This window comes from Penicillium riverlandense, assembly GCF_028828495.1.
Source record: "Penicillium riverlandense strain IBT 135883 chromosome Unknown utg000007l_segment0_segment0, whole genome shotgun sequence".
NCBI classification, from domain to species: Eukaryota; Fungi; Ascomycota; class Eurotiomycetes; order Eurotiales; family Aspergillaceae; genus Penicillium; species Penicillium riverlandense.
Genome location: NW_026643198.1, coordinates 3,117,453 through 3,140,850, shown reverse-complemented (window position 1 = coordinate 3,140,850; position 23,398 = coordinate 3,117,453). Strand labels below are relative to the sequence as shown.

At 52.5% G+C, this 23,398-nt stretch overlaps 14 protein-coding genes across 14 annotated transcripts; 8 read left to right on the top strand and 6 right to left on the bottom strand.

Moving 5' to 3' along the window:
* Positions 1 to 924: 924 nt before the first annotated feature.
* N7474_008856 (forkhead box transcription factor) lies at positions 925 to 3,000 on the top strand (the record flags this gene model as incomplete). The annotated part of the gene is made up of 1 exon (XM_057200266.1): positions 925 to 3,000. One exon carries the CDS (start codon positions 925 to 927, stop codon positions 2,998 to 3,000), a length of 2,076 nt encoding a protein of 691 aa, XP_057050967.1.
* A 509-nt stretch (positions 3,001 to 3,509) lies between these two features.
* N7474_008855 (BUD31 family protein) lies at positions 3,510 to 4,090 on the bottom strand (the record flags this gene model as incomplete). Its single annotated transcript, XM_057200265.1, has 3 exons — positions 3,510 to 3,653; positions 3,721 to 3,851; positions 3,919 to 4,090. The coding sequence occupies 3 exons, from the start codon at positions 4,088 to 4,090 to the stop codon at positions 3,510 to 3,512; spliced, it is 447 nt and encodes a 148-aa protein (XP_057050966.1).
* A 312-nt stretch (positions 4,091 to 4,402) lies between these two features.
* On the top strand, positions 4,403 to 4,803 carry N7474_008854 (Tim10/DDP family zinc finger protein; the record flags this gene model as incomplete). Its single annotated transcript, XM_057200264.1, has 2 exons — positions 4,403 to 4,508; positions 4,634 to 4,803. The coding sequence occupies 2 exons, from the start codon at positions 4,403 to 4,405 to the stop codon at positions 4,801 to 4,803; spliced, it is 276 nt and encodes a 91-aa protein (XP_057050965.1).
* Positions 4,804 to 5,325: 522 nt separating this feature from the next.
* Positions 5,326 to 6,191, bottom strand: N7474_008853 (60S ribosomal protein uL23; the record flags this gene model as incomplete). The annotated part of the gene is made up of 4 exons (XM_057200263.1): positions 5,326 to 5,413; positions 5,472 to 5,758; positions 5,824 to 5,879; positions 6,170 to 6,191. 4 exons carry the CDS (start codon positions 6,189 to 6,191, stop codon positions 5,326 to 5,328), a joined length of 453 nt encoding a protein of 150 aa, XP_057050964.1.
* A 234-nt stretch (positions 6,192 to 6,425) lies between these two features.
* N7474_008852 (25S rRNA (adenine2142-N1)-methyltransferase) lies at positions 6,426 to 7,241 on the top strand (the record flags this gene model as incomplete). Its single annotated transcript, XM_057200262.1, has 1 exon — positions 6,426 to 7,241. One exon carries the CDS (start codon positions 6,426 to 6,428, stop codon positions 7,239 to 7,241), a length of 816 nt encoding a protein of 271 aa, XP_057050963.1.
* On the bottom strand, positions 7,230 to 9,439 carry N7474_008851 (putative transporter; the record flags this gene model as incomplete). The annotated part of the gene is made up of 6 exons (XM_057200261.1): positions 7,230 to 7,677; positions 7,728 to 7,894; positions 7,945 to 8,042; positions 8,088 to 8,216; positions 8,266 to 9,233; positions 9,294 to 9,439. The coding sequence occupies 6 exons, from the start codon at positions 9,437 to 9,439 to the stop codon at positions 7,230 to 7,232; spliced, it is 1,956 nt and encodes a 651-aa protein (XP_057050962.1).
* A 564-nt stretch (positions 9,440 to 10,003) lies between these two features.
* On the top strand, positions 10,004 to 11,787 carry N7474_008850 (translation termination factor eRF1; the record flags this gene model as incomplete). Its single annotated transcript, XM_057200260.1, has 6 exons — positions 10,004 to 10,124; positions 10,180 to 10,229; positions 10,284 to 10,655; positions 10,712 to 11,481; positions 11,530 to 11,687; positions 11,738 to 11,787. 6 exons carry the CDS (start codon positions 10,004 to 10,006, stop codon positions 11,785 to 11,787), a joined length of 1,521 nt encoding a protein of 506 aa, XP_057050961.1.
* A 348-nt stretch (positions 11,788 to 12,135) lies between these two features.
* Positions 12,136 to 13,118, bottom strand: N7474_008849 (prephenate dehydratase PHA2; the record flags this gene model as incomplete). Its single annotated transcript, XM_057200259.1, has 2 exons — positions 12,136 to 13,014; positions 13,065 to 13,118. 2 exons carry the CDS (start codon positions 13,116 to 13,118, stop codon positions 12,136 to 12,138), a joined length of 933 nt encoding a protein of 310 aa, XP_057050960.1.
* Positions 13,119 to 13,264: 146 nt separating this feature from the next.
* N7474_008848 (uncharacterized protein) lies at positions 13,265 to 14,347 on the top strand (the record flags this gene model as incomplete). The annotated part of the gene is made up of 1 exon (XM_057200258.1): positions 13,265 to 14,347. One exon carries the CDS (start codon positions 13,265 to 13,267, stop codon positions 14,345 to 14,347), a length of 1,083 nt encoding a protein of 360 aa, XP_057050959.1.
* A 151-nt stretch (positions 14,348 to 14,498) lies between these two features.
* N7474_008847 (Zn(II)2Cys6 transcription factor) lies at positions 14,499 to 16,239 on the top strand (the record flags this gene model as incomplete). The annotated part of the gene is made up of 4 exons (XM_057200257.1): positions 14,499 to 14,558; positions 14,605 to 15,129; positions 15,194 to 15,349; positions 15,403 to 16,239. 4 exons carry the CDS (start codon positions 14,499 to 14,501, stop codon positions 16,237 to 16,239), a joined length of 1,578 nt encoding a protein of 525 aa, XP_057050958.1.
* A 41-nt stretch (positions 16,240 to 16,280) lies between these two features.
* On the bottom strand, positions 16,281 to 17,437 carry N7474_008846 (zinc-dependent alcohol dehydrogenase family protein; the record flags this gene model as incomplete). The annotated part of the gene is made up of 3 exons (XM_057200256.1): positions 16,281 to 16,455; positions 16,516 to 16,873; positions 16,924 to 17,437. The coding sequence occupies 3 exons, from the start codon at positions 17,435 to 17,437 to the stop codon at positions 16,281 to 16,283; spliced, it is 1,047 nt and encodes a 348-aa protein (XP_057050957.1).
* Positions 17,438 to 17,917: 480 nt separating this feature from the next.
* On the bottom strand, positions 17,918 to 19,233 carry N7474_008845 (OSTA/TMEM184 family protein; the record flags this gene model as incomplete). Its single annotated transcript, XM_057200255.1, has 5 exons — positions 17,918 to 18,250; positions 18,309 to 18,458; positions 18,526 to 18,651; positions 18,706 to 19,109; positions 19,161 to 19,233. 5 exons carry the CDS (start codon positions 19,231 to 19,233, stop codon positions 17,918 to 17,920), a joined length of 1,086 nt encoding a protein of 361 aa, XP_057050956.1.
* An 818-nt stretch (positions 19,234 to 20,051) lies between these two features.
* N7474_008844 (uncharacterized protein) lies at positions 20,052 to 21,361 on the top strand (the record flags this gene model as incomplete). Its single annotated transcript, XM_057200254.1, has 5 exons — positions 20,052 to 20,086; positions 20,144 to 20,316; positions 20,368 to 20,465; positions 20,845 to 20,887; positions 20,946 to 21,361. The coding sequence occupies 5 exons, from the start codon at positions 20,052 to 20,054 to the stop codon at positions 21,359 to 21,361; spliced, it is 765 nt and encodes a 254-aa protein (XP_057050955.1).
* Positions 21,362 to 21,601: 240 nt separating this feature from the next.
* cbf5 (pseudouridine synthase CBF5) lies at positions 21,602 to 23,197 on the top strand (the record flags this gene model as incomplete). Its single annotated transcript, XM_057200253.1, has 4 exons — positions 21,602 to 21,713; positions 21,780 to 21,936; positions 21,993 to 22,624; positions 22,677 to 23,197. The coding sequence occupies 4 exons, from the start codon at positions 21,602 to 21,604 to the stop codon at positions 23,195 to 23,197; spliced, it is 1,422 nt and encodes a 473-aa protein (XP_057050954.1).
* Between the last annotated feature and the right edge of the window lie 201 nt (positions 23,198 to 23,398).

The following is a 23,398-nucleotide window of genomic DNA, read 5'->3' as shown; positions in this document are numbered from 1 at the left end:
TTGCATGCTGGCCGAGAGAGCGAAAGAGAGAGAGAGAATGTGTGCGTGGACGTATATGTGCGCATGGTCTCATGGATGCGGCGTGATTGTAATCATAATGACCCAATGCATTGATATAACCGACAGTCCCGAGAGTCGAAGTGGAGAGAAAGATCGTGTCAAAGGATCGACGAATAGCCCGAGGCGCAAGGAGCGTGGCTGATCCGTACTGTCATGCATGACAATACCTGCATTCCCCATCCCATAGTAAAACGCGCGTCGGGCTCGCGTCGCAACCATACCTGACCGTATTGTGCCCTTGGATCCTGCTCATTATTCAGTCGTCGGGCATCAATCTCATCATCTTCTTCTTCCCCCCACTTAATTCGATTCTCTCTTTGCACCAGAGAAGTCTGCAAGTGACTTGGTTTCTTCCTTGGTCATTCTCATCCAACCACAAACCCAACAGGACTGGATCAGGGTGTCTCCCCAAGAACAGAACAGGATCCCAAGTCCTCTGCGCCCTTTTCCACCCTGTTCGACTTCTCTCGCGCTTACTCTCTTCCCCATTTCGCCACTTTCTCCTTCCTACCCGGTCGCAGTCGCCTAGCCACTTCCCGATCAGGGGCCTCCTGAACGCTGATTTGCATTGACTCCCCGCTGTGCGACCTGATTCGCCTGGCCAGATTGCACTTGAGCCAGCTTAGCGCCTTGGACCCCCGACGCCAGGTTTCAGCTTCACTCGCCTGACTGCATCTCGGCCTAAGGCTGCCGCTCCTCGCTCTTGGTCTGCGACGGGTGCGACGTGAATCGTCCTACTTCTGGATCTCGTTGGACCCCAACCATCGGTTAGATCTTGGTACCCTCGGGGCTGTTGTTTGACGCGTCATATGGTCCCTGCTGGCGACTGGTGACGCTCTGCCTTCGCTCCCGGCTGTGCAGACTATGGGATCGACGCGTTCACCGACAGCGCGCGCCCCGTTGAAAGAGACGGGCAAGCCCCGTCTTCAACCTTCACCGCTCCCTCTGCAACCCATCGAGAACCCGTCTTTGAACCCGCCTGCTGGTGGTCCCCACCGGCCATCGCCCACCAAGACGCTGCACACCAAGGGCGGCTCGCACCCTGGTGGCAAACTTGGTTTCGTCCCCATCTCTGCCCCGACTCCTCCCATGTTCACCACCGACTCTCCAACGAAGAAACCGTCATTTCCCATCTATTCCCAACCAACCTCCATGCCGCACTCGGCTCTCTTCACTACTTTCTCCAGTGTCGGTCCCGAATCGTCAAAGGAAAACCAACCTTTGGAAGAGCCATCCAACGACAACTTCGCTGATTTCCCTGAACCATCCTATGAATCAAAGCTTCCAATGAAGCGAACACTCATGGAAGCAGCGCCCCTGAAGGAGCGCGCGGTGAAGAAGCAGAAGCGCGAGGATCCTTCGGTCATGCATCTACCAGAACCGCATGAGATGCCCCCGATTGAGGATGACGGGACAAAACCACCCTACAGCTATGCTACGTTGATTGGCATGTCGATTCTCCGTGCGGTCAACCGCCGTTTGACGCTGGCGCAGATCTACAAGTGGATCTCAGACACTTTTTCCTATTACAAGAACAGCGATGCAGGCTGGCAGAATAGCATTCGACACAACCTCAGCCTTAACAAAGCCTTTATCAAGCAAGAACGGCCAAAGGATGACCCTGGTAAAGGCAATTACTGGGCCATTGAGCCTGGCATGGAGATGCAGTTCCTCAAGGATAAGCCTCTGCGCCGTGCCACCATGTCTAGCGTCCCTCTTCCTGCCGTTCCTCTGCGTGATCTTCCGCAGCCGCAAAGTGCCAGCACTACGACCTGGATGGTTCCCCCCCAGCAGCCTTCAATGCCCAACCCATCCAAGAATGTGGACTTGTCGTCTGATGCCACATTGCCCGCATCCGATCCTGCCCTGCAGGAAGACACGGGCGACGAGGGCGTCCATCTTGGTGCACAAACTACAGGACCGCCGCGCTCTTCGCCACCACAGGCTATTCGTTCCTCCCCGCCAGTTGCTCCGCCTCGATTTTCGCGCCAAGGTACTCCCCCAACCCCCACGAACCCGGGTTCTGCGGTTGCTCCACGACCACGGAAGCGTAAGTCGATCACCATGAACGACAGCGGGTATTTCTCTTCATTGGAGTCTTCTGCTCTGAGACCAAACAAGGCTGGTCATATCCTGACTTCCGACTTGGATATTGACCCACCACGCATCAAACGGGGTCGTGCAGAGGAAGAGATTGCGCGAATCCGAAGCTCATCTCATGACATTAGCCCCGGCCAATCGGGCAGCCGCAAGGATGCCAGTGCGTTGATCGGCTCCTCTCCGCTTCGCGGAGAGTATGTGAGCATGCTGCCGCCGCCGCCGCTTACTCCGGTGATCAAGTTCAAGAAGCCTGCGAAACCACCACCTTCCGTGTCTCCTAACACGAATCTCCGCAACCACCGCCGCAAGATCCAGCAGATGGTCAACTCGCCCATCAAGCATCTTGGTCTTACTGACGAGGATTTACCCTGGAGCCCGGCTTTCAACTTGCAGGATGACAGTTACACACCACACGACCACTTTACCGCTTTCGATGTCTTCGCAGAACCAACTGGATCTTCGACATACGGATCACCCGAGAAGCGCTCAGTGAAGCGGGCCCGGACGGATAATGGCAACACCGCTCTTACTGATATCACCTCCGTAAGTGTGAACAGTCGGGCGGGTGTGCCGACTCTCACCAGGTCGAAGTCATTGGTCTTCCCCGACTCGCCTTCGAAGATGCCAGATACGAGCCGCCTTGGTGATAATAGCCAAGAGGACTTCTTCTCGTTCCACCTCTTCGATGAAAACAATGAAAGCGCTGGCGAAGTAGATGGGGTTGATCTCTTGCAAGGGTTTCAGAAGATTGGCGGCACCAGCAAGGAGGACACACTCAAGCCTAAAGCACTGCATTCAAGGCCGCACTTGAGCACCCGAAGCAACACCACTTTGTTCTGAGCCCTTCCGCCCCATTGTTTGATTTTTTCTGCTTGGCATGATTCATTGGCATTGTTCAACTCCCACCAACCGTTTGCTGTGTTTTATTCTTGCGATTTCTGTTTTAAGTTTTTGATTGGACTGCGGTGCTTGTTTCCAGGTTGTTTTATTGGGTCATGGTTTCACTTGGGAGTTCTGAGGCTTATGGCTGATGGTGTCGGTTTTGACTTGTCCTTTTACCGAGCCCGGGATGGCCTGGTCACGACCTTAATGAAAGATGTACATGAGCATGCGATGGCTTTATGATTGGGAAAATCGGGGTTGGGATTGTTTTCATGGCGGGATTGTTTGGGCAAGGGAACATGGGAATGGGATCGGAGGCGCTCTTGTTTTGATTAATGCAGCTTAGGATTTTACTTGTTTGAATCGAAGAATTTGAAGTGAAAGGGTATATCCGATTTGACCTGATGAAATTCTAATGAGACGAAAATCCGAGAGAGTTAACACTGCCTAACGCCACCAGCCCGACTCTAATCAGTACTCGCACATCCTCGACAGCCGCAACTGACACATTGGATGTTCTGGTCCTCCTTGAGCTGCGCCTTGGGCACACGGCATATACACGTCGCGTTGAAATTGGTTTCTTTCGTTTGAACGCAGCGCAGGCAACACAACTAGAGTATTATCAGCAGCTGTGGCATACGGGATGAGAAATCAAGACGAGGGATTTGGGAGACTGACCTTCTCATAGCCCTGCTTCTTCCATTTGGCAATCAAGTTGGCATCTGCGTAGTTATTCTTGAGCAACCAGTCATACAACTGCTTGGAGATGGCTTCTTTTTCGTAGTAAAGGTCGTAGATGTATCGTGAGCCTAAAACAAGAAGAGGTCAGTTATGCCCATCACCTTTTGTTGCAGGGTGGCGGAGAGGAACGCATACGTTGGTGGCTGATCTGGAAGATAGGCCAGAGCATCTCATGTTTCTTTTTCCCATCATGCGAGGCATTCTCTGCGTCCTTCATCTTATTGCTGAACTCCAGCAGGGTGTCTTCTATGTCATCGAAGCCTGCTGGTGGTGGCTTGCGATTACGCGAGTTGCGGATCGGAGGCATGGTGAGAGGACTGGAGAGGAAGCTGGCGGAAAGCTTGCGAAGCTGGCGAAAATAAATAGCGGAAGGGAAACGAGACGAGCGACATGCCCGGAGGAGAGGGTGTATGGCGCAAGAGAACTGACGGAAATCAAGCACGGAGGAGGGACGAAGCAAAGCTGATTATCGATGTCATTTTTGTGCCGTTCTCGACCGCCTTCAGTTTTCCCCCCAGCGTTCGCAACCACTGTTCTCTTCCTTCAGCTGCAAGAACGACGGACTCGCGGTCTACATTTTCCCATTCTCCCTCCTCGCACACATTATAAATCGCCCATCATGGACCCCCAAGCGCAGGTTGATATCTCCAAGCTCAGCGAAACCGACAAGAAGGAGCTGAACCAGATCCTGAGCAACGAGGCGCAGAAGTCCAACATCCAGCAGAGTAAGTGCCTACCGAGACTGGTCTTCGCCATCCTCTGCAGAGATACTCTTGCTCAAAGAGTATTTAACTTTTGATCCCTGAATTTCGCTTTACCGCATTCCGATGCTGACTGCTTCTCTCACTAGCCGTGCACCACTTGAACGATGTGTGCTGGAAGAAATGCGTCACGGGCAAGATCAGCTCGAGCACCCTCGACCGGACCGAGGAGGCATGCGCACAGAACTGTGTGGAGCGGTGGATGGACACAAACCTGTCGATTCTGAAGCACCTGGATGCTCTGCGTGGTGGACACTAGAAGGCCGTCTGTCAATGGCGGTGGACCACGAAAAGAATCAATAGAGTACCCGCCCTTGAGCTTGAATCGGGATTCTCATAGGGCTGACGGATTGTCTTCTCGCACCTTGTATATTAGAATTGAATCTCATGATCCTTCTGTGCATTTTTGCGTCTTGTATTCTCACATTGGAGCAGTCGTCCGTAGAAATTGGAATATAGGAACGTCTACAGAAGAAACAGCATCTGAATGAACATTTCTAAAGGACTTTGAAGCCAAAAAGCAAGAAAAGGCCGAGTTCTACATGAGCTACTGCCAACTCGCCATTCATGTCGGCCTTCCTCACTGTGACCGGAGACGCATCAAAACATACAAGGACACATACAAGGCATACGCAAATGCTGGGTCATAATTCTTGGAAAGATATGTTCTTTTTTAATCGTTCAGCCTGCTGCTATGACAGCCACTCGGCTGGTATTTGAGAATCACCACGGAGGAAAACAAAGTTCGCCCAAACCCACAAAGAAATCCATCTCTCCCCATCTAGACAATAGCCAGCTTGGTGGCGGCAATGTCCAGAGCATCAACATCAGGGGTTAGCCGAGCAAAGGCCTTCTTGGCGCCGTCGGGGCTGAAACAGAAAAAGGTTAGATGCCAATTTTTTTTTATTTCTTTTCAAGGTAACATACCGGACGAGGGTGTTGATCTTGATGGTGTCAACATCGTACAGCTTCTTCAGGGCCTGCTTGATCTGGCGCTTGTTTGCCTTGACATCCACGATGAAGACCAGGGTGTTGTTCTCCTCGATCTTCTTCATGGCGCTCTCGGTGTTGAGAGGGTACAGGATGATCTTGGCGGCATCGAGGGTGGGCTCGCGGGGAATCGACACACGGGGGTACTTGGGAGACCGCGAGAGCTGGAGGGTCTTGGGGCGGTGGAAGGTGGTCGAGGTGCGGACCTTGCGGGACTTGTGAAGCTGATCGGCGAAAGCAGGTTAATATTTTTGACTGTCTGGCATCGGAATACTCAAAAAAGACGTACCGAAGAGCCCTTCGCAACTGCCTTGGCGGCAGCGTTAGCCCGGCTGCTGGTCTTGCCTGTCATGAAGAATTCGAGTCAGTCATTTTGTTGTGCACAATGCGGGATTCGGGGAATGCGATCTGATGTGGACGGGGATAGTTTCTTCGAAGAGGAGAGGGAAAACATATGGCGACAATAGAGGGCGTTGGCGTCCTGTTCTTGTCGCTTCCTCTCATCGCCAACGCGGTCGGTGTCTTTTCTTAAAGAAATTTGCCCACATCCACACCCACGTCCACAGAGCATCGCAATTCCACTGCCGGCAATTTGGGGGAATATGAAATGACAGGAATGTAATGCTCGCACGTACTCGGCTTGGTCTGGGGGGCCATGGCTGTCGTTGGTCGTGGTGATTGTCGCAGTGTCGGGGAGATCGAACAAAATTGGATGTGTCTGCGTTAAGCGAAATCCATTCTGTGTGGGTCAGGTGACTCTTGCGAAATATGCTGACTCAGCCTGTCCCAGACGGGAAGTGGAACTAGTTGGTTCTTCTTCACGATTTATGTACAACAGTTAATTCATCACTGGTGATGGCCTCAGCGAAACGTCGGTCCAAGCGACCGACCATGCTCTCCCATACTCGTCCGCCAACGGTCAAGTCTAAACATGCTGCGCTTTCCGCCAAGGCTACCCGTACTCTAATCCGGTCTCATCATCAGCTGCTCAAAGCTCGCGCGCAAGCCGAGGCGGCCGGTGACGAGGCTCGAGTCAGTAGTATCGATGCCCAGATCCAAGCAAATGGCGGTCTCGAGAGCTATCAGATTGCCAGCAAACTAGGCCAATCCCTGGAGCGTGGTGGTGATTCGAGCAAACTTCTGGTCGACTGGATCAAGCCGCAACTGAAACAATGGAAGGCTTCGATCCCCAAACTTCGGGTACTGGAAGTCGGAGCGCTGAGCACGAAGAACGCCATTTCCTCAACACCGGCTTTGGATGTCTCTAGAATCGACTTGAATTCCCAAGAGTCGGGGATTCTCAAGCAGGATTTCATGGACCGACCGCTCCCTTCTACTGATGAGGACCGGTTCCATATGATCAGTCTGTCTCTGGTGCTCAACTACGTTCCTGATGCGACGGGACGAGGCGAGATGCTGAAGCATTGTGTCAAGTTCTTGACCTCTACGTGCCCCATTCAGTTCACACCAAGCCTGTTCCTCGTCTTGCCTGTTGCATGTGTGGACAACTCGCGCTACCTTACTGAATTGAGGCTGCTTGAGATATTGGCTAGCTTGGGATTTTGTCTGGCGCAAAGCAAGAGAACAGCAAAGCTGATATTTCAGTTGTGGGAATATACTGGCGACAGGTCACGAAAGTCTTTCAAGAAGGAGATGCTGAACCCCGGCAAGAAAAGAAACAACTTCGCCATCATCCTAGACCGATGAGGGAATCGTTGATGGCTCTAGAATCATTGCCAATATCCGCGATAAACCATGACGGAGATAGTCGGCAGACATCATGTCCTTCGGCAAGAACGCCCACACAGTCCCCACAGCTGCCAGGATCGAAGACGTGACGAGCAGCACCCAGTCCAAAATGCGTTCCCCTCGGCTGATCTCCTTCCCGAAGATCTTGAGGTAGAATGCGAGTGGAAAGATGATGCAAATTGTGAAGCACAGAAACGATCCCAGAAAAGCCATGATTCTGTCAAAGGCTGGGAAAACCACGGCCAGAAAGACTATGAGCACCACAACAAAAATCCGGACGAAGGCTCGTAAGACTTGAAGGATACTCTGTCTCCGCGAACGAGTTTCGCTTGATGCTATCTCTGTAGCACCTAGTCCGAAGAGGACTTCGAATGTCGCGACGAGAGGTCGGGCACTACGTCTAGGTTAGCAGGTGGCGGTCTCGGAAGACCAGAAACAACTCACTTCAACGGCACTTTTGTGATTGGGATGATCGAAATGAATATGATAATGCAGACGGATAGCGCTTTGGGGTACTTGGGGATGGTGAGGACGTTTGCTGTGATCTCATCACGAACGAGATCGCCGAACATCACCCAGCCTATGATGGCCATGGAGCAGTCAAGAGAAAACTGTCCGAAGTTAGAGATAATTTAGCAAATTTTGGTCTCCTTCCACTAACTGTAAATAAATAGGTTGTCCACAGGCTTTTGCCATACTTGTGTGGGTGCCGCATGTCTCGATAGATATTGGGAAAGACTCCATGGCCACCCCAGGGTGCTTGTCAAATCAGCCTTCGGACTTCTTTTTGAGGAATGTACTCACACATGATGAGACCAAAACTTAATGGAAGTGTGGCCCAGTTCTCAGGAAACAGAGTTGTCGTGGCAGGCTGGCGAAGGGAGCCTGGCGCATTGGGTTTGATCAAGCCATCAACACAGATGAGAACCACAACTGGAAGGACGTCAACGCCATATCTTGGATAGTGTAAGGGACGACTTACTTGATGTGCAAGAGACGATGCCCAGGATGCTGGTCACACTCAAAAACCGCAGCGGAAGGAAGTTCAGCGGCATGAGCGCAAATCCACAGACAATCTTCCACTGTAGGATGGTCAAGGCTGGGACCAGTGCATGCAAGCTGTCTGCAAAGAGAACTACGAGGGCTACACAGGCGCCAAGGAGTTCCAAGCAGAATAAAATGCTCGTCACAAGGCGAGCATGATGCCCAAAGCTGATATAGGCCAGATCGGCGTAGGTAACGAGGCTACGATCGACATCGAGGCATTTCGCTAGAATCTTTGCTGTATATGAAGTTGTCACTGCCGAGTAAGCCAGGAAAAGTAGCCCCAGCAGCCATCCGGCCTGTTTCATCGCCAGTGGGAGACTCAACAGGCCGACTCCGATCAACACATTGACGGAATTGAAAATGGTCTGGGGCACGGTTGATTGACCGACAATGACATCTTCGTAGGTGCCATCTTCATGCTGGATATGCTTCACGAGTAGCGGCTGCTGGTCTGGATATCCTGGGCCTTCTGGATGGGTCTGCTGTTCGCGGTGGAACTGGATTGCATTCCTTCGAGCGGACTCACTGGCACGCGAGGAGATCGTGCCATAGGAAGTTGCAAAGCTCCTCTCTAGCGATGATGCGAGAAGTCCAGTGCTGGGAATGGCCTTTTTGGATGGTTCTGGGCGTTGGCTTTCTTGATCGCTTTCATCACCGTAGGAATCACCGGGGAGTAGAGGCCGTTCCGCATCAGACGATGGGTGACCGAGGGGGTGCTCGCTTCTGAAGCCGGCTGCTAGCCCTGTTGCAACGGCAAACTCGTCATCTGAGTCTACAGATACAAAGGACGACCGACGTGGTAGCACCTCAGGGAAGCCGGCGGCTCTTTGCCATGACCGTGCGAAGTTGTCGATGCTATTCGGACCGCCGACTTGTCGAAAGCGTACTGAGAAGGAAGAGGATCTGACGAATCGAAGTTAGATAATCCTCCGAATTGACAGAGCGGGATAGCTGCAGAAGTACCGTCTCCGTCTGTCTAGAGCCTCGGACTCGATGATCGGGGTCCCGCGACTGAGGTGGCCGTAGTCGTACGAGCTGGGTATGGTGGTGCTTGGCAACCCGGACACAGTATAATCGCGCCCATCGCTCTCATTTGCATGATCAGGCATGACGAGCAGGAAGCAGCAATGAGATCACTGAGGTGGACTGAGGCCAGAAGAAAGGGGGAGAGAAGAAAAGGGCACACGAGACCCCCCGTAGTGAGCTAGTTCCATAGATAAGAAGTGGTGGGGAGAGGATGCTGATAAGAGCAGGACGGGCCACCTAGGAGTGTTGCACTATATACCTAGCTAGGCACACATGGATACATAGAGTAACATTATGGAAGTCCGTCATGGCTGGACAACCTACCTCTCTATGTGGACATTCTTATACCACGGAGAGTCCTATGCACCCCTTGGTCGCACTGCATGTACCTGGTACCTGGCAGCCCAGCCAATCCACTGCGGCCCCGCGAGTACCGGGTACCCGCCATGCAATCCATGTGTGGGATTACCTCAGCACAAGCCCCTCCAACACAAATTTACGCCTTTCCTCTCCTTGTGTTCCCTTCATCTGTTCATTCTTTCTGCTTTCACTGCGCAGGCAAGTCTCAATTTTCTGTTTGTTGTTCCCACACAACAGGCAAGGCCTCTGATACTCTTTTCCACGGTCGCTCTCTCGCCTCGCCCAAGATGAGCGCGCCTCAGCCGAACGATGCTGAGAAGAACATTGAGATCTGGAAGGTGAAGAAGTTGATCAAGCGCCTGGAATCGGCTCGTGGCAATGGAACCTCCATGATCTCCCTCATCATTCGTATGTCTGCTCTCAATCTCTTTCTGTGAAATAATTGGCCACTGACCCGCCCCAGCGCCGAAGGACCAGGTTTCTCGCGCGGCCAAAATGTTGGCTGAAGAATACGTATGCCCTCTCCTCTCCTCTTTACCTGTCTCATGGCCTAACGCCATATCCTAGGGTACCGCCTCCAACATCAAGTCCCGAGTCAATCGTCTCTCCGTCCTGTCGGCCATTACCTCCACGCAGCAGCGTCTCAAGCTGTACAACAAGGTGCCTCCGAATGGTCTAGTCGTCTACTGTGGTGAAATCATCACTTCGGAAGGAAAGGAGCGAAAGATTAACATCGACTTTGAGCCCTTCAAGCCGATCAACACCTCGCTCTATCTGTGTGACAATAAGTTCCACACCGAGGCCCTGAGCGAGCTGCTCGAGTCCGACCAAAAATTCGGTTTCATTATCATGGACGGAAACGGTGCGCTATTCGGTACTCTCAGTGGTAACACACGAGAAATTTTGCAGCGTCTCCAGGTCGACCTGCCCAAGAAACACGTGAGCCCATCTTCCCTCAGATTGCCCTTTTCTGCGTACTCATACACCCTTCTCAGGGCCGTGGTGGTCAATCCGCGCTGCGTTTCTCCCGTCTCCGTGAGGAAAAGCGCCACAACTACGTGCGCAAGATTGCCGAACTGGCTGTGCAGAACTACATCACCAACGACAAGGTGAACGTTGCTGGTCTGGTCTTGGCAGGTTCCGCCGATTTTAAGAACGATCTCAACCAGTCCGACATGTTCGATGGCCGTTTGCAGTCCAAGGTCATCAAGGTGGTGGACGTTTCGTACGGTGGCGAAAACGGGTTTAACCAGGCCATCGAGCTTGCGGGAGAGACTCTGAGCAACGTCAAGTTCGTTCAAGAGAAGAAGCTGATCGGCAAATACTTCGAGGAGATCAGCCAGGACACGGGCAAGATCTGCTACGGTGTTGAAGACACGCTCAAGGCAATGGAGCTTGGCGCCGCGGAGATTCTGATTGTGTACGAGAACCTGGATGTTACCCGCTGGGTCATGAAGAATGCTGCCGGTGCCGAGGTGGTCCTGCACACCACCAAGGCCCAGGAGGCCACTCGCGATCTCTTTATCGACAAGGACACGGGAACTGAGATGGAGGTGATCGATTCAAGTTCTTTCCTAGAGTGGCTGGCCGAGTCATACAAGGACTTTGGTGCTGCTCTTGAGTTCGTCTCAGACCGATCCGGCGAAGGTAACCAGTTCGTCAAGGGATTCGGTGGAATCGGTGCCCTTCTCCGGTACAAGGTCAACTTTGAACAACTGGCTGATTACTCTGACGATGATGAGTTCTACGACGGTGTGTCTACCCGGTCCGAAATCTGGGACTGAGCTGACTTTTCTCTAGATTGACGGTTTAGCAACCTCGCAGAGAGCGAGGATGAAAGGCCAGAAGTTCCCCCGGCGGGTCTTCTGACGGCTCGCCCGGATCAGCACGGCGGCTCTCGTTGTGGAACTACAGTATCCGTAATGGATCGTCTGAAAAGGCTTGTTCCAAGCTCCGTAACGCTGCTCAGAGGTGAGATTTGCTTCCACTTTTTTTTGAAACTACACACTGACTTGATTCAGGGCCATCCACGCTCCGTATGCAGCACGCTGAGATAACCTCGGTGTTTTAAGAAAAACTGAGGCGCAGATTGCAATTTGAAAGATTGGATGTGATTCTGTTCACCAGAGAATTTGTTTTGCTTGTGCAGCTCTGTCTGCTGTCGTTGTGCTAGACTTCGCTTCTGGCTCTACACTCATTAGTTTACTAGCTCGTTGTATTGCCGTGAAAAAACAAAAGAAAGCAACCTAAATGGTTCGATATATTTGACTGAAATACGTGACAGCCCGGGATTCACCTCGGTGCAGACCGGGCATCTCTTTTTTTTTTTTTGTAAAACACATATTAAAGGTATATGGCTCAAGCACGATTCCGTTTCACTCCTTGTTCGTGCAACCATAAGGCGTAACCAGTCGACATCTTATCCACGACTTGGGCACGACTGGTCCTTCCAAGTCCCTAGATCTCTGCAGGACTCGGTCACATTCCGTAGCTCGGCCAGCACCTTCAAGACCGCATCCTTATTCTCATCGGATGGAGTCCTGGCACACTCCACAAAGAAGATATATTGCCAGGCCCGCTTGAGACTGGGTCGGGTATTGATACTTGTGAGGTTGAGACCGTGCGCCTTGAAGATGAGTAGCGCATCCGCCAAGGCTCCGGGGGAAGAATGGTTGATCGTAAACGAGATCAACGTTTTGTGCGAAGCGGCCAAATTCGTCGCTGCCTGCTCAACAGCCAGCTGCGCAGTGCGTTCCGCGAGCACATTCCTCAAAATCAAGAACCGAGTGGTGTTATCCTCGCGGTCCTCGATGTTCTCCTGCAACACATCTACGCCGTGATGCTCTGCCGCAAAGCGAGAGGCAATCGCCCCGCCCCGCTCAGCCGTCTCTTTCGAGACGATCTCCGCAGCCTTGGATGTAGATGAGACATCCTGTCTCTCGACGCCCTTGAAATATCGGGACAAGAAGGTATCGCATTGGCCCCACGCCTGCGGGTGGGTGTATAGTTTTGTGATTGAGCCATCGTAGCCGGCCCAGCCAGAGGGAAAACTGCCTTTGCGGACCAAGAGACAGTGGTGGACGGTCAAGTAGTATTCACTGCAAACTTTCACGTCGTTATAGAGGCCATTGCGGTCGGCTAGAAGGTCCAAGGTTTGCACGACAGACCCATTGGTCGAGTTCTCGCAGGGGATCACTGCGTAGTCGGCGGTTTGTTGTTGGACCGCGGCGAAAGCCTCGGCGAAGGAGACGCAGGGCTGCAGCTCGGCGGAAGTCTTGCCGAACGCCTCTGCGGCGGCCTGACGAGGGAGTTAAGTATGCCACCGAACAACACGGAAATGGGAGATACCTGATGGGAGAAGGACGCGGCCGGGCCCAAGAAGGCGACCCTTAGTCGCGCCATGGCGGGAACAGTCGTGAGGGTCGGATCTATCATGGCGAAAGATGCAAAAGCGGTCGGCGGGGGAGCGGGACTGACAGACAAACACGACAAACTTGAATGTTTGTTTCTCTCTCTCTCTTGCTTCTTCTTCCTCCTCTTTTCCAGAAATGCGAGGAAAAAGTATTGGGCCCGCCAGACGCGCTCTATTTCAGTCTCGCGCCAGTTCGTCGCTGGCCGAGCGCCTGCAAGGGCTGACGACCAGGACGCTCCCCTTGACCTACGACTATCTACATCCCCAGCCATCACATCTGCTGAACCTGACACTATTGGATCTCCTACGCCAGCCCCCTTCAGACCATCATATCACTCTCCCTTCGATCAGGAACCCTCCTCGCTTGCCCCCCGGCCACCACTTGATCTACTTCCCGCCGCAGGTCCCCTTGTCGCAACTCCTGCCCGATGGCACGGATACCCTTCACACCCCTGGTGAGCCTTTCGATCGGCGACTTTGGGCAGGCGGAAGTGTCAAGTTTGCCGATCCTGGGCTTCTGCTCAATGGCCGCCGGGCTGTGTGTATTGAATCCATCCGGAATGTGGCCGTGAAGGGTCGCGAAGGGGACGAGAAGGTGATTGTCACCATCGAACGGCGCATTGGCACCGTTCCCGAAGAGGAAACAGCCGAGAAAACCTGGGAGCGGATCTGGAAGGGGAACGCAGATGACCCGGGGGAGTCGGCGGTCGTGGAGAACCGGGATTTAATCTTCATGCGGCCCAAGAGCGAAGAGCAGCTTCGGCACGACCAGGAACAGTTTGGCGCGACGAGTAGGATCGTCAAACGTGAGAAGAAAACTAACTACACTTGTAAATCTAACCAAAAGCTGACTCTGAAATCAGCGCCGGCAGACCCAGCATTTCGGCATGTCATCACGCCCACCCCGGCCCTGCTGTTCCGCTTCTCGGCGCTGACGTTCAATGCGCACTCGATCCATCTCGACCAGAACTATACCCGCCAGCGTGAAGGATATCGCAATTTGCTGGTCCATGGCCCGCTGACCCTCACTCTGCTGCTCAGTGTACTGCAGAGACATGTCGACCATCCGATCCGCAGCATCGAGTATCGCAATTGGGCGCCGGTCTACGTGGAAGAAGAGATGGCGATCTGCGGCAAGCGCAAGAGTACCGGGGCGTGGGATGTGTGGATTGAGGGCCCAGACGGCGGACTGGCCGTTCGTGGCACGGTGACTACATAGTTGTTGTCGTTCTGTTCTGTAGAACTACATCCGCAGTACATATTGTATAGTTGCAGCCAATCAGGCCGGCAGCGCAGTAGGGTTTAGGCCCCCACTGATAAATAATTCGTTCAGCTCCAGCTCGTGTTGTCTTGTCCACCATGCGCTCAACATGCCGAACACAGGCAAACCCAGTCCGGGATGCCATCTCTGTCGCACGAGGAGGGTCAAGGTACGTGTTGTATGTATGGGATGGACGGGTCTGACATGCCCGCCAGTGCGACTTGACCCGCCCGGCTTGCCAGCGCTGCGCCAAATATGGCATAGACTGTCCCGGCTACCGCGATAGCCTGGACTTGATGTTCCGCAACAGGGGCGTGGACGACGTGAAGAAGCTCGCCAAACGCCGCCAGAAGGTGACCTCGCCAAGGACCCAGTCCGAGAGCCCGCTGGTAATAGCCAGCTCTCTGAGCCCGAGTCCGAGCTCTGTCGCAAGTCGCCCTTCTATTGCGCTCATCCTGGATTGCTACTCGGTTCCGGTAAATGGCGAGCGTCTTTTTGGTCATGTCGATTTTCTGCCTGTCTTGCTCTCGGAGGCGGATGAGGGTTCATGCTTGCTCTATGCGACAGATACCCTGGCTGGCGCCTACATTGCTAACCAGACGGACTCGCTTCCGGAGCGGGAGAAAGCGTCTAGGTCGTATGGGCGCGCGCTGGAAGCAGTCCGGGCCGCTCTTATGAGCCCTACCGAGAGTATCAAGGACGAGACCCTGGTGTCTGTTTGGGCTTTGGCTGCCTATGAGGTTTGTATTGCCCTATTTAATTTTTGTATAAAGAAAAGCCAATTACTGACTTTTGCGAATCTAGATCCTTGTTGGCTCAGCTCAATCCAAGCGTGGCCCCGGGCCTGAGGCGTGGCATCTTCACATTGATGGCCTCAACACGCTGCTCGCCTTTCGGGGTCCCGGGCAGTTTGCCTCCAAGCGAGGCAGGAATATCTTTTGGACCATCCATTCACATATTGTGAGCGAACTACCATTTCTGACCTTACAGCCACTGACAGGAATGGCTGCTAGCTTATGCGCTCTATCTTGAACAGCGTGGTCTGTCCTCCCGAGTCGCGCGACTTATCAGCCATGTTTGCTGCTGCCACCATGCCCAATCCCGACAACCACGAGATGTCAATGACTTTCGTGTCGCAGTTTGTTATCAGTGCCAGCGATATCATCACGGCATCGATGGTCCAGCTCCGGACACAGTTTGTTACGGTTCCTCAATGTATCACATACATCCACTCCTTGGACGCCGCCGAAAGCATTGTCCCGCAGTCAATATATGATATCTATTCCACCGGGGATACCGCCTACGCCTGGAATATATACCGCACGACGCGGATGAGACTGCACCACTGCATGCTGATGTTAATCAACTGTGCACTGGCTGACTTTGCTATCGATGCCTGGGAAGCGGTAGACGACCAAGAGATCCAGATCCTCGTACGACGGCGACAAGAGCACACAGAAATTTTGCACTCTATGGCGCAAGAGGTCTTGAGTTTTGTTCCTGCCGCCGTTATACAAGCGGTGCGTTCGAAGCCTCCGTCTCCTCAAGCTGCGGAGTCTATTCCAGAACCGGCTCAGCGATCGATCTGCTGGGCGGACGCTCTCCGTCTTGTCTGGCCGTTGGCCACCATCTACAAGCTACCCATGGTACAAGAGGAACAGCGGTGGATCGCAAGACAATCATGCTATGTGATTGGCGAGCAATGGGGGATTCGGGAAGCGTTGAAGCAGTGGTCCAGTCCAGTGGCGAGATTACCCCAGGCGATGCTCCCTCGGTCTAATTTTGACCAAGATGATTGGCAAGAGTATTCGCCAGGTAGAAGCCTGACGACCAGGGAGGTTTGGGCATAATATCATTGTATCATAAGTCATTCAGGGGTACATTGTCTACGCTAAACACGAAGTACAAGTTTCCCAATCTGCTTCCCCTGCCAAACATACTCGACCGCTTCTTCGGCCTGCTCGAATTTCCAGACCGAATCAATAAGGTCATCTAGCTGCATCCGCGAAGCGGAGACGGCAGAGCAGAAATCTTCCATGTCATACTTCGATCCGGCATTGATGCCCCTATATGTCCGTTCGCATTAACCTCTCTACTTCAACTCAGACATCACGACTTTCACTCACCTCAGAATAATTCTCCGATCAATGATAGTCGGGATAAGCTCAGCCAACTCAGCGGGATTTTGCTTTCCCAGATACCCAACCTGGCTGATAATTCCACCACGTCGAGTGCATTTCATACTCTTTACGAAAGATCCGGTACCTCCATTCTCAACAACGATATCAACCCCAACACCGTCGGTCAATTTCAGAACCTCCTCATGCCAGTTTGGGATCTTGGCATAATTCACGGTCAAGATCGGCGGACTACCATACTTCTCCTTCATGCTTTGCAGCTTCGCATCGCTGGACGAACTGAGAATAACTCTCAGGCCTGCAGCTCTGGCGAGCTTGAGCGCGAACACACTCACACCCCCAGTGCCTTTACTCTATTCAGTGATAATTCGAATAAAAATAGAGAGAAGAACATACCTTGAATCAACACAGTCTGCCCAATACTCATCCCCTTCAATGCAGACCATGCCGTAACACCAGCGCAGGGGATAGTCGCAGCAGCAGTCCAGTCCAGGTAGGTGGGCAATTTACACAATTTCTCTTCATCGAAGACAATGTGATCCGCCATCACCCCGTCCTCATTAGCAGCAAGCCAAGACCGACCCAGTTCTCGGCCAGAGATATACTCCGTGTCAGTGACGGGCGCAACTCTGTCGCCTACAACAAGGGTCTTGACTTTCTCGCCAATGGCAATGACCTCGCCCGCTGCATCGTTGCACAAGATTCCATTAGGAAGGACGGGCCATGGGTTCCCGCCGTTGGCGATGTTGGCGTCCCTGTAGTTGAGGGCAATGGCGTGGACTTTGACCAAAGCGGCAGTTGGGGATAGAGGGAGTGGTAGGGGCTCTTCTACAAGCCGGAGCTTGGGTGTGCCTGGTGTATAGTCGTCTGTCCGACGGAATGCGCGGCGGAGCTGGGGTTCAGAGGACATTTTAGTTTGAGTTGTGATAGTTCTGGTTTTGATGATCTTGAGATGTTGAGGGATTCAAACGAATATAGACCACAGATGAGCGATAAATTTTCTTATATAGAATATGAAAGTGACTTACATTAATAAGGGGATTAATAATGGTGTTAACGCGGTGCCCTAGATCAGTAGGATATTCTGATCGACCAATGTTGCCTTAGTCACGGGAAGCTGCCTGATTGGCTACAATGTGAACAATGATGTTGAGTTCCTGTTGACTCGGTGAACTGGGCAAAGGGACATTGGAATTATTTACAATGATGTGTCTTCTTTCTTGACGTGTTTGATGAGGCGGGAATACGGAAATAGTGATTGGATAGTTATATAGCACACGAGGCACAGTTGGCAAACGGGAAGAGAAAAGCATGGAACTTGGCACAAATGATAATTTTTTAAACTAGTTATACCTAAAGGTATGTATACGACTCGAAATTCTTACATCTGTCAATACTCCATTGGCGGCGACGAAAATGCATACCGAATTGCCTGGATCACGTCCTTCGGGCTTAACATCATTAGCCAGACTTTGGGACTGAATACGCTACCCTGATAGCGCGGAGGCAGTATAGCAGAATTCTGTGAGCCTGAGTCTGTGGGCATGTAATCGGAGTGTCTGATCTTGTACGGCGAAGCTCTGTAGGCATAGGCGAACAGGCACGACAGCGGTACCATTTGAAGGCAGATGACTAGCATCGGGATGCCGATGATAACATCCGAGTAAGTCAATTTCGAGGTAGGGGTCATGAGATTCGTGCTGCGCAGAATCTGGAAGATAATCTAGAAAGGAGGTAGTTAGCAGATTGTTGACAATGGGCAAGAGCCGGCAGCAATTTACCTTCTCAACAAAGGTTAGGAGAACAATGAGCTTAAAGGCCGCAAGCTTGAGCATTACGCGGTACTGTTGTAGTTCACTTTTCTTGGCGAAGTAATATCTGAAGACGGCTATGACTGCAAGGCCGAGAGAAAGGTATTGGATAATAGAGAGCTGGAATAGACGTCGCTGATCAGTACACTTGCGTCTTGCGCAGAAACGGATAGACCGATAGACTCACCCACAGATGAGCAAAATGGGTCTTGTTGCTCTCCAGACAGTAGACCTGAGCAGCCTGGGTGATATCCGTCACGGCCCCTAGGAGCAACGAGACAATTGGATATTGGAATACCATAACGGACCGTTTCTATATCGCGGAGATGATTAGCGCCAATAATCTATAATGATTGTTGATACTCACTTTATGCCACTGAAGTTCGTCAAGGCGCTCCTCTTCAACATCGTTATACTGGAATGGCTGCAGCGGCTTTGAGGCGACGTCCTGTCTCTCGACGACCACCGAGAGGTATTCGTTCAAGAGGAGGAAAAAAGTGCCGAGCGTGATAGACTGACAAAAATCGGTCCAGGCAAAGATATAAACATAAGCATTGGGGAAACAGATTGATAGAAATGAGATGACCGAGTAAATGGGGATGAGAATCGAGATGCGCATGATCTTGCGTTGCTGGTTGGGGTTGCTGTAATGGGACGCGTGGGTCAATTGAACCATAAAGATAATTAAGCAGGCCAACGCAGCACAAGCTCCAGAGAATATCATGTTGAAGTGGTGGAAGGAGATGTTGGACACGAAGGGCTCGGGTGCATCTGTACCGGGGTTAGTCTGTGCTGGCACCTGGTAACATTCTCAATACTGACCAATTTTGAAGGTCGAAGGCATGGGACAGGTGTCATTGCCTGAAGAGCCGCTGAAAAGATGAAAGAGGCCCATTTTGAAAACTTGAGGGTGAAATCCAATGGACTCGATATAGATCAGAGGAGAAGGAGGAGGAAGACGTTAATTGAGAAGGAGATGAGTGCTGGACCGAAGGCCCTGCTTTATACTTGAGCCGGGCGGACGAGATCATCACTGTAGCTTAGTTTTGACTTTGCTTGTAGGGCCATTGACTCTAGTTGAAGCTGGTGAGCCAAACCCGAATGGACTTCTGGATCGGGTTAGGGGCCAAGCTGGCGATAGTGATTGGACGAACTGCTCGAATGGATTTCTCAATGGGGTTAGCCCCTTCCTAACCTTGTTCTCAGCCTTGAAGATGTTCGTCCGATCGATCACTACTTAACCTTCAGCCCCCGGGCTAAATTTAAATAACTGAAGATCTTGCTTGGTTTGATGACGCTGAGGTTGTGAGGGGTCAGCTGTAAGAGTCGCATCGCTGTCCCGTTGCGGTTAGTGCTGGTCGTCCAAAGCGAATGTTGCGAGATGACAATACACCTAGTTTGGGGCTGAGCATGGTAAGAATATCCAAGGATTGAGAAGTTAATTCTAGGCAATAATTGGTCAATTATCATTCGGCTGTTCGTATACAAACTACTACATAGTTGGTTCCCTGGGCAAACATCGGTTGACCGGAACGGAGAAACCACGGCCGAGAGAGCACACGTTTTATTTCCCTTTCGTTTTCTCCCGCTTTTCTCTTCCTTCCTTCCTTCATCCGCTCTCTTCCTTTCCCCAACCAACATAATAATAATACTCCGATGGGCTCAACCCTTACACTAACCATCTAGCCTTAACATCCTCTCTCAATTGCCGAGATGGATATTTTCTGGGCTGCTCCGCCTGTGACCAGGTTAGTTTGGGATCGCTGTTACATCACGCTCGATGACTGACTCGCTTTCTTTCCCAGGACGCTCACTGCTCTGGCACTCGTCCAGTCTGCTCTAGTACATGGCGGCGCTCTCAGTGGATATCATGTTGTCTTTCTGCCGCACTTGCTTTGGAAACTGCAGCTCTGGCGCCTGGTCACGCCATTCCTACTAACGGGCGGCAATATCTCATTCCTCCTGGACCTTTACTTCTGTATGATGTCTCGAGGCTATGCGATCTTGCCAGCGTGCTAATACGCGGTAGTATACCTCTACGGCAGTTCTCTGGAGACTGGTTCGCCCCGGTTCACCGAGCCCGGCGCTTTCTTCACCTATGTGGTCTTTGTAGCTTCTGTCATCATGGTAAGTCATGGCTCACTGCCGGAGTCTCTAGGCCCCCTGTTTCATCTCCCTTTGCCCTTTACCTCGCATATCTGCCCGCCCAGCCTTACTCTAGCTGAAGCGGTTCCTGGAAGCGAGGGAGAATACCCCTGCATCTCGTGCAGCACCGCCTATTCGCAATCAAAATGGTGCTGCATGCGGTGCGGGAATGGTGGGATTGCCTCAATGATAGCCGCCGTGATCCTATAAATTCACGGCGGTGGTAAAGGTGCCCTACATGCCTCTATATATACTCCTATCTATTTTTTTTTCCAATATCATGCATTCGTTGAAATCCTTCCTTTCCCTTCGCGGTAGCCAACACACGATCCAATCAGAAAACATGCTAACTCGTCGACAGCTCACTGCAGGCTACTTCCTGGGCGGGTTGGTCTTTACGTCTGGTGAGTTTCTCCCCACCATCCAGTTCCGCTTAATCTCAAGTCACTGATTGGGAAATAGCATTGATCCTGGCCTTTGTCTACACCTATGCCCAAGATAACCGGGGCCGGAAGGCCACGTTCTACGTGATCCAGATCCCTGTCGAGTTCCTGCCATGGGCAATGCTTTTGATGGCCTTTGTGAGCGGCGGTCCCTCTACCGTCCTAGCTGAGGCGATGGGGATTGTCGCAGCCCATCTCTACGACTTCCTCACCCGTATCTATCCGGCCTTTGGCGGCGGGCGCAACTGGATCACCACCCCTGCCTTTGTGCGACGGTACTTCGGCGCCCACACTCCCGCCAGCACCTCCCGTGCATATGGTACCGCCTTTCGTCAACCCCAGCCGTCCTCGGGGTCTTCTTCTGGTGGCTGGAGCTCGTCTCTCCAGAACCCATGGAGCGGGCGTGGCGCAGGACGGAGACTCGGGGGTGATTAGCCGGCATCCATCCAATTGTATCAAATACCCTGAATAGCATTAAATGGACCGTTAGTATTAGAATATTTATCCTGATTATATAGAGTAATTATTTCTACAAAATACGGCTACCTTGCCATTCACGTGACCTATCACACGCTAAACCAAATCGGGCGATGGAGCTGCCGCACTGCAAAATTTCATCCTCCGCTTTTTTCGGTCCTTTACTACTCGCATCTTCCTCCCCCGTCCACCCTCACCATGGCCGTCGTCAAGAGCAGCCAGGAGATGGACTACGCCATCAAGCCTGAAGCGCTCACTCCTTCTATTCCCACTTCGGAATGGCCGCTGCTCCTCAAGAACTACGATCAGTGTACGTTACCAAAGGAAAAAAAAAAAAAAAAAAAACGCGCCAACGCTGACTTCTTGTTTTATATAGTGCTGGTCCGAACAGGCCACTTCACCCCGATCCCTGCCGGATCTTCGCCTCTCAAGCGTGACCTGAAGTCCTACATTAGCTCCGGTGTCATCAACCTCGACAAGCCCTCGAACCCGTCCAGCCACGAGGTCGTGGCGTGGATGAAGCGGATCCTCAGGTAACACGGCCCTCCATGCCAACAGGGACAAAAATACTGAGCATTCTTCTCTTTAGATCTGAGAAGACTGGCCACAGCGGAACCCTCGACCCCAAGGTCACCGGCTGTCTGATTGTCTGCATTGACCGCGCGACCCGCCTGGTTAAGTCCCAGCAGGGTGCCGGAAAGGAGTACGTGTGTGTGATCCGTCTGCATGACAAGGTCCCCGGCGGCGAGGCGCAGTTCCGTCGCGCTCTGGAGACCTTGACCGGTGCGCTGTTCCAGCGTCCTCCCCTGATCTCGGCCGTGAAGCGCCAGCTCCGTATCCGTACCATCCACGAGAGCAAGCTCTACGAGTTCGACAATGACCGTCATCTCGGCGTCTTCTGGGTCAGCTGCGAGGCTGGAACCTACATCCGAACCCTCTGCGTGCACCTGGGTCTCCTCCTTGGTGTCGGTGCTCACATGCAGGAGCTCCGTCGTGTGCGCAGTGGTGCGATGGATGAGAACCACGGCATGGTCACCCTCCATGATGTTATGGATGCCCAGTGGGTGTATGACAACCAGCGCGACGAGTCGTACCTGCGCAAGGTCATCCGTCCCCTGGAGAGCCTGCTCACCACCTACAAGCGTATTGTTGTCAAGGACAGCGCCGTCAACGCCGTCTGCTACGGTGCCAAGCTGATGATTCCCGGTCTTCTGCGCTTCGGTTAGTTCGCCTCATCTGCTTGAGTATCAATCTGCTAACCTTTTCCTCCAAGAGTCCGGCATCGAGGTCAATGAAGAGGTTGTCCTCATGACCACCAAGGGCGAGGCTATCGCCATCGGTATTGCGCAGATGTCGACCGTCGAGCTCACCACCTGCGACCACGGTGTCGTCGCCAAGGTCAAGCGCTGCATCATGGAGCGCGATCTCTACCCGCGCCGCTGGGGTCTGGGACCTATTGCGGTGGAGAAGAAGAAGCTCAAGTCGGCCGGCAAGCTCGATAAGTACGGTCGCACCAACGAGGCCACACCTTCCAAGTGGAAGAGTGAATACAAGGACTACTACACCTCCGAGGACGCCAGCGCACAGCCGGCAATTGAGGCACCGCAAGAGACCCCGGCCCCCCCGCCAGTAGAGGAGGAGGCCGAGGAGAATGACACGGAGGACAAGAAGAAGCGCAAACACGAGGGTGAAACTGCTGAGGAGCGGGCTGAGCGCAAGCGCAAGAAGAAGGAGAAGAAGGAAAAGAAGGAGCGCCGCAAGTCCAAGAAGGAGGACAGTTCGGACAGCGAGTAGAGGGACGCTCGCAGGAAATTTCCTGTATCATATTTGTTTCTTTCTTGATTTTGGAGTATTTGGGTGAAAAGGGAATTTAGGAATCCAGTTGCTTCTATTACATTACTTTCTAGTCATGTATATGCCCAGCTTGTACTACTACTAGATTGATTGTAGGGCTTGTACGACTGTAGCACCTGACCTGCGGGGTGATGGTCACCG